The 12,019-nt window shown below is 38.2% G+C and overlaps 1 protein-coding gene across 9 annotated transcripts in view; it reads right to left on the reverse strand.

Annotated features, from left to right (window-relative positions):
- celf6 (CUGBP Elav-like family member 6) overlaps nt 1-12,019 on the reverse strand; it is a 163,901-nt gene that overhangs the window by 141,993 nt on the left and 9,889 nt on the right. For all 9 annotated transcript variants that reach the window (XR_001425178.1, XM_015034159.1, XM_015034160.1 and 6 more), the window contains exon 2: nt 8,846-8,928. Coding sequence is in view for 8 of the 9 variants with exons in the window: in XM_015034159.1 (XP_014889645.1) it covers nt 8,846-8,928 (83 nt within the window). In the remaining variant the exon portion in view is untranslated. The remainder of the gene's footprint in view (nt 1-8,845; nt 8,929-12,019) is intronic.

Here is a 12,019-nt window from a genome sequence, read left to right on the forward strand (position 1 = left end):
TTTTGTATTATAGCTAAAGGAGGGGGGGGGGGGGGGGTTTTACCGTGACACAGTCTGGCTCTAATTCACTGTATCCACTGAGAGCCTGCATCCAAAAATACTTCTGCTTAACAAACTCCTCTGATTGCTGTTTGACTTTCTGTCTCCTCCCTTCCCTCCCGTCTTTAATCAGCATGTAAACAAGCGCAAGGTCATTTTCTTTCTTAAATGAAATGAGGGGAGATAAGAGGACCGAAGTGCAGTTAATCCTTTGGACACGCTGATGGAGAAGTTTGTCCGGTTGATGCTTGAGTGGTAATTATGCAGGAATGTTTCTGCTCTCACAGTCTATCTATGGATGCATCATCCCTTTATCTCTTTCCTCCACTGCAAAGGAAACAGGAAGGAAATAAATTGGAAAAGAAGAGAAATTCGGAAGAAAACTGAAGTGAGCTGGGTTACAGTTGAGCTACCACTACAGAGCCTTGTCAACACTTGTTTCTGATGCTGTGAAACTAGACTGAGACATCTTCTGACTATCTCCAGAACTCCTCTCTGTCCTTGATCATCTTACTCTAAGGGAAATATGAGCTAACTAACTCTATTTATACTATTTTTTTATCAGTTTCAGAAGAAAAGAAAAATCAAATATTCATTTTTTTTAATTGTTTTTACTCTTTCTCACTGTTGCAGCCAAACAACCAGTTTTGATGCAGCGAAAAACTTTGATGCCTAATTGCTTGAGGAAATGTCGTTTTCTTTCAGCAAGCAGCTTCACTATGAGACAGCAGTTCAACCCGAGTAAAAGTCTCAGAGCATCATTTCTGAAGGTGTGACAGCACAAGGGCCTCATTTCCATCCTTCTCCACTATTTATCAGCCTTCTCCTCTTTCCCAGTGAAGCAGCAATGTTAACAATGCTGTCCCCACATTTACCAGTTCTGCCTCATTACAGCCAAAGAAGTGGATAAATTAGTGCAGGAGAGCATGCACGGCAGAGTCCGACTCCACCTGTCAGCCACTGGGAGAGATAGTGAACATGTTGAACAGAGGTGGGGGGTGTGAAAGAACTGCTCAGCCTTCAACACATTTTTTGAGAAAATCCACTCATTAAAAGAAGATTCTTTTGCTTTTCAGAATTATTTCTTGAGGTTACTTTTTTTTTCTCTTTACACTGCCTTACAAAAGTATTCATCCATTGCCTTTTTGACATTTTGTCTTTTTGCAGGCTCAAACTTTGATGTTTTCCAGGGGAATGTTTTCCCAAAAAAAAAAAAAAAAGAAAGAAAGAAATCCTGCAATTCTGAACTGAAAGGAAAGCAAAAATTATTTTCAAAATTTTCTACAGATTAAAATCTGAAAAGTTTTATAAGCGTATGTATTTCAACTTTCTACATCTACATAGTACCCACGTAGTTAATAGCTGAATATAGCTTCTCTTGTGAAAGCTCTCAAAGGGTTTGTGCACAAACATTCGTGCCCAAACAGCATATTGAAGACTGAGGAACACAGCAGACTATCACCAATAAAGTTGTGGAGAAGTTAAAAGCAGATTTAGGCTACAAAACATGAGCTAACTGAGCACCTGGGCAAGGTGAGCATTAATCCAAGAAGAAACTAAAATATCTAAGGAACCCAGAAAGGACTACAGACATCGATAGATGTTGACAACTAGTGCTGCTATAGTCTCTCATTCATGAAAGGGTCATGAAAAAAACATTGCTGAACGAATCCTGATAGTAATCGGATTCATAATTGGCTATAATCCATATATTATAGCCAATTATTGGGAACCTTGGTAACATTAGGAAGAATGTTTTTGTCAGATTAGAACAAAATCCAACATTTTTATCTGGACACAAAATGCTATGTATAACAGGACAACAATGTACTGGCTTTGATTAAAGCACATTCATGTTGCCCAATCAAATCCTAGACCTAAAATTAAATTGCATTGCAAACTGCTTTGTGTTGGTCTGTCAGAAAAACATGCCATGAAAATCTTTTCTGTCACTAAATAGCAAAATGTAAATAATTTATTTACGGGGACACTAAAGCAAGATGATGAAAGAAGATTAATGAGCATTTCTGACATTTTATCTGTCCTCATCCTTCGAGTTCTTCTGCATTGTAAAGAAAATATTCCGGTACCTTATCTCTCTTTCTCTTTCTCTTTTCTTGAGTTTTACTTCATAAATAAACTATCCCTCCAAAAGCCTCTGAAAAAAAGATATTCAAGATCAATAGGCAAAAATAGCCCAGGTTTTTGTCATTCTCTGACCAACAAAAGTCTGCATCCCCTCCCACAGTCTTTAAAAAGCACTACTTCTCTTTCTCATCCGTCCGGCATCCCCGGCCTGCAATCTTTATGGGCTGGTTAAAACAATCATCTGCGTTTGCGCTTTCTCTACATTCAGCAGTAAAACAGACAGGAGTTCTGTGATGTCCAGCCACCTTGCCTCCCAGGCTCAACGCTATACAGGGCTGAGAAATCAAATCAGATGTGGGAAAATTAATTTTTGTATGAAATTAAGAGCCACCAGCCAAATAATGGAAGACAATGCTGAGTGCATCCCTCAATCGTGATTCCATTCACTCTCTAATCAGCAGGATGGCCAAGCACAAGCCGGTAGCATAGTGAAAGCTCTCAGCCCACAGGGGATAAGAAAAACAATGGCCCTTTTTAATTTCTTTTCTAAAGCGAGCGGCTGAAAGAAAATGATATAGACGTAATTGACGATGAGTAGAGCAGAGCAGCCTTGAAGGGGGTGCAGCGTCCAACGCACAGACCCCTTTTCACTTTTCTCTCATGATGGCAATGACTAAGGTTTTTGGAGAGTTTATCTGTACCACCAGTGCATATCTAGAGACTGAAGCTCATCCAGTGATTCTTAGTAAAACAGGCTCATTTAGTTTGGCTAGAGAGCATCAATCAAGTGTTATTCTCAATTTAATTTAGGCCTGGGCTTTGACTGGGCCATTCTTATACAAGCCTTTTGCGGCTTCAAACCGTTTTTCTTCCAGTAGTCCCCTGTATTTAACTCCACACATTTTTCTGTCAACTCTGACATGACTCCCTGTAGCTGGTGAAGAAACAAAAATTACATTTTGGTTTCCTTTTACAAAAGTGACTCCTTCCTCTGTGCAGTTTGTTATATATTTTTACATGAATGATTGAGCGTTACTCATTGAAATTTAGAAAGTCTGAGATGTATAATTTTACTCTGCTTCCAAGTAAAGTTTTCAACAGTTTTAGCTCTAACTTGCTTCTTTGAAGCACTATAAAGTTTTTTATTGGAAAAACGCTGTTTGTGTAAAGGCACAAAAGCTTAAATTTTGTTTTGTTTTGCTGGTTTTTGTTTGTTTGTTTGTTTGCTTTCTCAGTTACAGTCACTCTCCTTCCCAACTGAGCCAGTCTAGATTTGAAGTAATACAAGTGAAAATGCTGGTCTCTTATTTTCAATGTGCACCGAGGCAAACACGCAGTCTATGTTTGCGGTGTGATGAAGGGAGAGAAAGTCAACAACACGGATGCACTGATCCATGGCCCCCATGGCTTGCGCTTAGTGATACATAATACTCGTATTGCACAATCTTCCCCCGTCCCACTTTTGGGGGAGCATATACTGAAGTCATTTTCTGCGCTTTTAAAGCTGAGACAGAAAAGAAACAAATGTTTGAAAGCAAAACATTTTGTCAAGCACTTTGGTCAAAACTCGAGCCGTCAAGGTTACCCTTTCGAGACTGAAGAGACACTCTTCAGAAAAAGAGATTTTGTAAGTTTCTGGTTGCTTATCTTTAGCACAGCTGCACTCAAGTGCCTCTTCATCAATACAGGGGTGAGGCATTGCCAGTACTCGTCCTCAGAAACCAAGAATGTGGCTCCATCAACAGACACCTTTATGTAAATGGCAAGAATAGAAGACGAGCGCTGCCATCCGTGGGGATATGGTGAGGCAGAGGAAGAGCTTGGAGGAAGGTTAGAAAGACAAACACAGTGAAGTGAATGAGAGACAAAGAGAGGCTGAATGTTTTATTTATTAATATATTTGCTTTTTTCTAGAAATGTTTAATCGGCTTTTGGGCCACTGTAGCACCCAATTAGCATGCCTGTTACATGCAAACACAAAGAACTAATTGGCCTGTGAGGGAGTAAGCAGCGCGGCCCTGAAAGGAGAGATGAGAATTCATTTGAAGATCTGTAGCTCCAATAGTGCCATGTTGGGAGGCTATTTGGCAAATGGTTGTAAATAACATTATGCAGCTGCAATTGCAAATATTATTTTTACTTTCTTACACTCTTTATTGCCAGATGGCATTACCAACAAGAAAATAGCGCCGCAATAAAGTTTATGGGCTATCAAAGAAAAGCAGCTGGTCATCAGATTTTTTTTCTTTGATCAACAACTGACATGTGTGCACAATTGTCTCGTAATAAAGCAATGGCAATGATTTGCTCAAATGATCTCTAAGTATGGATGCAAATACTCAACATGTCAATCAGTACCTGAGTAAATGACATCCTTATCCGTCCCATCAATATGAGCATGTTGTAGAGAGTTTGAGAATGTGCTGGGAGCAAGAGTTTTAATCTTTAATTATATTAACTGTGCAAACTGTAGCAGAAAGATCTGATGCACATTGGATATAAAGAGCTCACTGTGCTCCTGATGGGCAATGGATCAAACAAACTTAACGCTTTCTCCAGCCACAACAGGCAGACAAAGAATCCCTGCAAGCAACTCAAGTGCAAAACAGTGTTTAAAAATGTTGTAAGACCATCTCTCAATGAGGTCAAAATATGATATCAAGTGGTTTTTGACTCAAAAGGAAAATAATCCCTGACTACTGAAGCTCAACGCTTTGGAGCCGGAGAGATCCACGGCTAATATGGGAGAATCTTTTGACAGGCATGTTACTGTAGCCTGGGCAATCCAGTCAAATGTTGATAAAAACGTTACACTTTTTGACTGCATGGGAAATTCTGTGTGTGCATCAACACCCTGAACACAATCTCCTCAAGTAGTGGCAGCACCATGCAGTGGGCATTCGTCTGTTCAGCAGGAAGTGAGAAACTGGTCAGAGTTTCTCACTCCCTCTTGCTAGAAGTTGCAAGAGAAATGAGACTGTTAATGGAATGCTTTATATGGGTTAGCATGGCCTAGTCAAAGTGTTCTGAGTTATTCCAACTGAGAACATTTTTGCAAAAAAAAAAAAACATAAAATATTTGCTGTTGGAAAGTAATCATAATGTTCTTCAGATTGTCAGAAAAGACAAGATTGTTGTTCTTGTCTTTTCCCATTCCAAAATAATCCACTCTTCAAAATGATTTTTAACACATTTTCAATGTTTTGTTTTATAGTAAGAAAATTGAAACTGTATCATTTTCTGTTTTACCCCTGCAGTTCAATTTATTACCTATCTTTAGTCTGTTTTAGCAACAGATGAAATGTGGCGTAAGTATATAGCTACCACCAGCACCACTACAACCACTTGAAGTAAAATACTGACTGAATACATTTCTTTTCAGAAGTGAGCAATGTAATGTTCTTCATAAACAACAGAGCACCTTACTTGAGAGTCCCTTTCTGTCAGCTACATATACAATGTATATGTTTGCCATGAAATACGTGACTTGCAGTTTTTAGCACTCAGACTTGCCACTTTTTCCAACAATAGCTCAGAGTTTTAGGACTACAAACAATATTTGAACTTCTCCTTTTCTATTATTTACAAAAAAAAAGAGACTCTCCTCCCTGCTCTCTCCATGCTCTTCAATTTGGGACTACATAAAACAAAACTTTTCCCTCACATTGGAAAAATTACATCTTGTTCTTTTTCTTGGGGTTGACTTTGTTGTGTGTTCAGTCAAAAATGGCCCTTGCGTAATCACATTTTGGAGGTTTGTGAAGTATCCTTTGTTTTTAGCCAATAGTTGGTCCCACAATTCATGAAAAACACTCAATATCTCAACTTTGTGTTTTCATTTTCTTTGATCAGCCTGTGTTCTGTTATGTTTTAATTTCTACAAAGTATGATGTTTGTTGTTGCTTATGTTACATTATAGTTGGAAATTCATTACAGAGACAGACTGCACACATTATGTCTGCAGTCTTCCCTTGAAAAGATATCTGATTTGCAAGAAAAACTCTGAAAAATGTATCAGGAGCATTTGAGTTGTTGAATAACTAATTACTTTGATAAAGAAAATAGCTAGAAAAAAGTAAAGTATCAAATAATCTTATTGTAGTAACAACCAAAATATTAGATACAAAATGCAGCAATGTGTCTTAATGCCTATAGTCACTACCAAATTTCCGTCTCATTGTTTCTCTCTCTAAGAAATGTACCTGCTTATTAATTTGGGAACACCGTCTTCATCACTAGGTTTTAGGCTGCAGTTAATTAGAGGACTTTAAAGAAAACTGTTGCAGAAGTTATAATAGAAATCCTAGCACTAGCCAACACCTTGGTGGTCTAACTACATATGTGTGTTTTTGAAATGTGGATGAAATAAAATTTGCATAGCAACCAAAATGGAAATAGAAAAAACTGAGTTCATGAAGGAAATGTTCTGGTTGTTCGTCCAACAAAGGAACACTGTGTGACTTGTGCTTTCTGATGAAAATTATGCCCAGTGTATTTGCTTTACACAAATGTTGTCAAAGATACAGTTTTGTTTTCTGTCTGTGAGGAATGTGTTCTGGAAAAGGTCCTCTCAATTTTCTGAAAACTATCTCTGTGCTGCGCAATTTCATTTTGCAGCTTTGAATTGTAGCCAGAATTTCACATTTCAATTTTGTGTTTTGAAGTTACAGAAATGAGAATCACATATGCTGTGGAAATAAATTATTGAATTGCAGTGGTTGTTTATCTTGAAAACATCACAGTGTACATAGTGATCTGGATAGAACTTTAACTCAAATATTCAGTGATTAAAATTTCTAGTCCAGCAGACTATCACTCGTTTTAACCTCTCCCACAAATAGTTAAAAACACAACAAAATTTCTCACCAACATTGCTTAGCGACTGACACATTTAACTATAACAATGACACCCCAATTTACATTCACTTGTGTGAAAAAAATAAGTACTTTGGCAAAGTATCTGTTATTTTTGAATCATTTGTCCTCTTAAGAAAGAGAGTCAAACTTTTCTTTAAATGCCACATGTCATAATGGAATAAAATGTGCATTTGGTTACCTGACAGTCACACCGCCACAAGTGGACTACACAATCATGTCTGCAACACAGGGTGGAGAAGCCGCCAAAATGGCAGTATTATGTGAATGAGCATCTCAAACCATTAGGCCATGACAGTGACAATGAGGCTTGTCCAGAAGTGTCACCTCTCCCAGTCTTTGTCTGTCTCTGCCTTTCTTCAGCTCCCCCTGCTTTCCTCTCCCTTCCTTCCTGTGTCTCATTCTCTCCATGTTTCAGACTCACACCCACACACAAAGACAGAACATCTTTATTAGTCGTCTGTATGCGGGCTGTGCTCAGCCTGAGATTGCAGGACTGACCCCTCGCTGCGAGCTGTACAGGGGAAATGTTTACTCAAACCCCACAGAACATGCCATTAACCTCTTTCTAGATAGAAGACAAACAAGAATGTCCCTCCAGGAGGGCAATAAAGACAGGCACAGCAAGGACCATCATGGCAATCATCTCATTATGAATCTGCGGGAGGCGGTAAGGAGCCAGGAAGCTTCGTCTCCCGGGGATACCTACTCTGCTGTGTACCAGTCAGTCGAACAGTCAGTGAAGTATTTATGACATGCAGCAAAGTGAAATCAACTAATTTGCCAAACACATGCACAAATGCCTCAGCCACCTCTGCTTACATTTATGAACCAGCCTATGTGCATAACGTCTTCCTCGTTAGTTACCTATCTCGTGTCTCACTCTGCCTAACTGCAGCCCCCTCCCCTTCCCTGGAGACGCAGAAGGATGTCCTCAGGCTGTGACTAAAGCCCCAACCGGGGAAGTTATCCTGGCAGCAAAAGGAAAGGAGAGGCAGAGGTGCCTGATGAGAAGTCCGGGCACAAGAGGAAGTTCTCCTTCTTAGGCTCCTTCAGGCAGTAATTCAATCATGCCTTGATAATTCCCCCCATGTGAGAAATGTAACCTCCTCCAACACATTGAGGACAGATAGACAGCAGAGCCTCATATTCATTCCAGATTGAGGACCCCCTTCTGGGTGGGCTTAAGAACCTACTACAGGGTATGTTTTACCTATGTCATTTTAAGAGGCCATTACTTTAACTGAAAAAGTTACCTGTTGCCACAGGCAAGTGAAGGAAAAAAAAAAAAAAAACTAAGAAAAACAAGGGTAGGTATTAAAACAAAAAAAAAAAAACACACCAGATGGAGATATGCATGGTAAAAATGATTGTTTATACTTACTGTTTGATTATATGTGATAATAGAAACGGGATTCCTCAAGGCAATTAGTGTCAGCAGCAGCCATATTGCAATAGGACAAGGGAAGGGCAGCGCGGGCTGTTATGAAGGAGCGCTTATCAAATATCTCTGGCGGAGTGATTAGTGTAATAAGACACTGCAAGGTGAGATAGGCCACTCAGTATTTTAGTTTGCCTGTGTATGTGTGTCTATTATAGTGTGCGAAAGCTAATTTGTGCTTGAATGCGCAAGAAACAGAGGCAGTGAAAACAGAAATGATTGAGTCTGTCCATCTGTTTTTATATCTGTGCGCCTGTGTTTAAATGTGGATCTTAATATCTACTGTGTCCCTGTGAGCCATTTATGAGCCTGGGAGAGTGAAATGATTTTTATGTGACTGTAGACTTTAAAAGTAGTCTGTCAGTTTTAGCCTGTGACGGAGGGCAGATTGGGGGTACTTACCCCTGGCAGCGTCTTCTGTTCATGGAGGGCGCTTTGGGCCTTCAGTGCTGACTCTCTGGCACAGTATGTTAGAAAGGCACATCCTGTGTGAGCGTGGAAAGAGAGAAGTTTGATTAGATTAAAAAGAATGAAGTAATAATAATTGGAATTCAGATGTTTACCAATATGACATTTGAAGGATTACTTAGTGCAAGGCATAGCCCACGTATTTCTATCAAGTTATGCTAAACAATTAAAAGGCTAAAGCTTCAAAACCACATTCATCATTCTTATTAAAGTGCTTTTAATAAGATGCAAAGTAAAAATAAAATAAAAAATCTTGAGCTTGAGAAAACCACGGTTTACCCTACAGAAGGTACGTTTTCAAAATATGTTTAACTTCAATGATGTATTTTTCTCATGTTAAGGAGTATAAAATTGTGATGACACTAATGAGTCTCCTCAGCCTGTGAAGAATCCGTTTCCACATTGACCTGTTTGTCTCTACTCATTCAGGAGACGTTTGAGAAATACTCTCTGTTAACTGCTTGTGCAAACCTGGATCAAAGATCAAGAAATGTGAATTTAGACTGCAACACAATGCAGCTTAATCAAGATACTAACACACAGTGTTGCCCCTCCCTGACCTGTTGCTGTGCAGTCACTTAGATGAGGGAAGGCTTCTACACCTTTCCTTTATGTACAAAATATACAATTTTGGCTCTTTTTAAAAAAATACTTTTAGTCACATTTGTTATACTTGCATTACACCATAAAGAGCAAACCAGAGAAAAGTATAACACTCTGCTCCATAAGCAATTCAGAAATACTTGGAGCAGAGGTACTTAAAAATAAGAGCTATAAAGATCCTTAAGAGGCTCTGTTATTGAGATCTAAATTTTAAAGTGCAATTATAACAGTATAGATACTAAAACATCACATTCAGTTTGGCTCCCCATGCAAAACTTTCCAAAGATGCCTCTAGTGAAAACAATGAAAATGCATCTACTAGTATGTCATTTTACTCAATGTTATCATACTAGAAGAGTCTCAATCCAGTCCTATTTAGTACCATGAAGCACAAGTAGAATACCTGAAAAAAAAAAAAAAACAACAGTATGCACCTTAGTCTGATTCCAATTCAGTATTTACACAAAAGAGAACTGCTAATATTTAATTTTAATTGCAAAGCTCCAAAACAAGCCAGCTCAAATTAATGAAGTGAGCCGTACTTCACTGTTCCTTGAAAGCTTAAGCATCTAGAAAAAAGTGTAACCTGCCAAAAAGAGAGATTTAAAAATGCATTCTTTTCCTCACCAGGCCAATATATAAGCCTCACTGTAGTTTTACAAGTCATTGGAATTCATATATATCCCATCTAGAGGATTGTGGCTCTCTAAAGTTAATAGCTCCACACCCTCAGAGAAAATAACATGCTGCTTCAGAAATAAAATTTTTTTTTTTTTTTTTTTTTATGTAGCAACTCCATCAGATTAAATCTTGTTAATGCATGCATATCTTCTGATGAATGGAAAAGTGCTTGTGTCAGTCTCATGTAAAGGAGACCAAGTAAAACTAAGTGTAAAGTGTGACACACAGCTGTAAAACCTTGAAGTTTGTTTAATTTAAACCAAAGAGGTGATGAAAATGCTTAGTCAGCCTCGACTGGAGGATTTTTTTTCTTCTTTCCCATTTGTGAAAGAAATTACACCCACTGCTTTTTGATAAATGATTACTATCACAGTTACTGAGCCACAAATCAGTATGCACGGTGATGAGCTGAAACTGTACCCCCACACATCTCCGGGGGCTGTTCTTTGAAGTCAGAAAATTCAGGAGGCAGAATGTAAATACATAGTTTATGGCAAATACGTCTCTGACAAAAATGTGACAGCATTCATTAAAGGTTGAGTTGTTGCTCTGTTATGTGCTTGGCAGAGCTGACAATGGGTGACCCTGTTCAGAAGAGGTTTTGCACTGAGCAGCATAATTTCCCATTACTATATGTCACACCTACTGCCAAGGATTCCCATGGGGGACTACACACAAACACACACACGCACGCACGCACACACACACACACACACACACACACACACACACACACACACACACACACACACACACACACACACGCATGCAAGCTCACCTACTCACACATTCAGATGATACTCTGCATGCCTAGCAAGCATCATCCCCAAAAAGCCAGCAGCACACTCTGGCATCTGGCCAAAAGAGCTGCGTTTCACAACAACCTTCACCCACCTCCACAACTAGGCAGTTACTCAAGAGGAAAAATCACCTAAATGACACTGACGAACCAGCACGGCACACAGCAGAGCAGAAAAGTTTAGGAGCCTGGGGAAACACTTATCATCCTTTGTGTGACATTACAAAACTGTTGAGCATGAACCGAGAATGTCCAGGGGGACAAGTCCCACAAGAGACTCGTGAGGCTTGTAATCTAAAGGTAACACTCATCTCATTTTGCTTTTACGTAATTCTGAGACTTTTTTGGTAGCAAACACCGACACACGTTGCACATAAGAGACTAACATCTTGTTTTGTTTGACCCATTTTCACTCTGATATCAATAAAAAAATTTACTATAATGTAGTTCAGCTGATTATCGTTGGGTAGAATGCTTGAATGATCTAATTTGCTAATTTGTCTGTATTGTGTTGTGTTGAACTTCATTAGTTTTTTTTTTGTTTTGTTTTTTTCCCCATATTTTTACTAGAATGGGTTTGATTAAAAAATAAATTATATATATATAAACGTTTGAAATTTGACTCATCTTATCTGAGAAAAATAAAAAAACCCCATAAATAACAAAGATGTGTTGGGTGTAACCAACCCAGAGTCACTCAGCCTCAAAAAAATAATACCTAAACATAATGTAGAGTTAGACTAAAAAGGAGAGTTACAGTCATACCTGCTGCAACATAATTAATTTAAGTTAAGAAAATAAAATTAAGACAGTAAGAAAATCAGTTAATCCAATTATTGAGTACATTTATACATACTGCATAAATGTATGAACATACCTCTTAAAGCTGCAGTATGTAACTCTGGTAAAAAAAAAAAAAAAAAAAAAAAAAAAAAAAAAAAAAAAAAAAAAAAAAAAAAAAAAAAAAAAAAAAAAAAAAAAAAAAAAAAAAATTTTTTAAAAATTTTTCTTTTTTTTTTTTTTAA

Source organism: Poecilia latipinna, unplaced genomic scaffold, assembly GCF_001443285.1.
Source record: "Poecilia latipinna isolate Pla-1442-1.1 unplaced genomic scaffold, P_latipinna-1.0 Scaffold289, whole genome shotgun sequence".
NCBI classification, from domain to species: domain Eukaryota; kingdom Metazoa; phylum Chordata; class Actinopteri; order Cyprinodontiformes; family Poeciliidae; genus Poecilia; species Poecilia latipinna.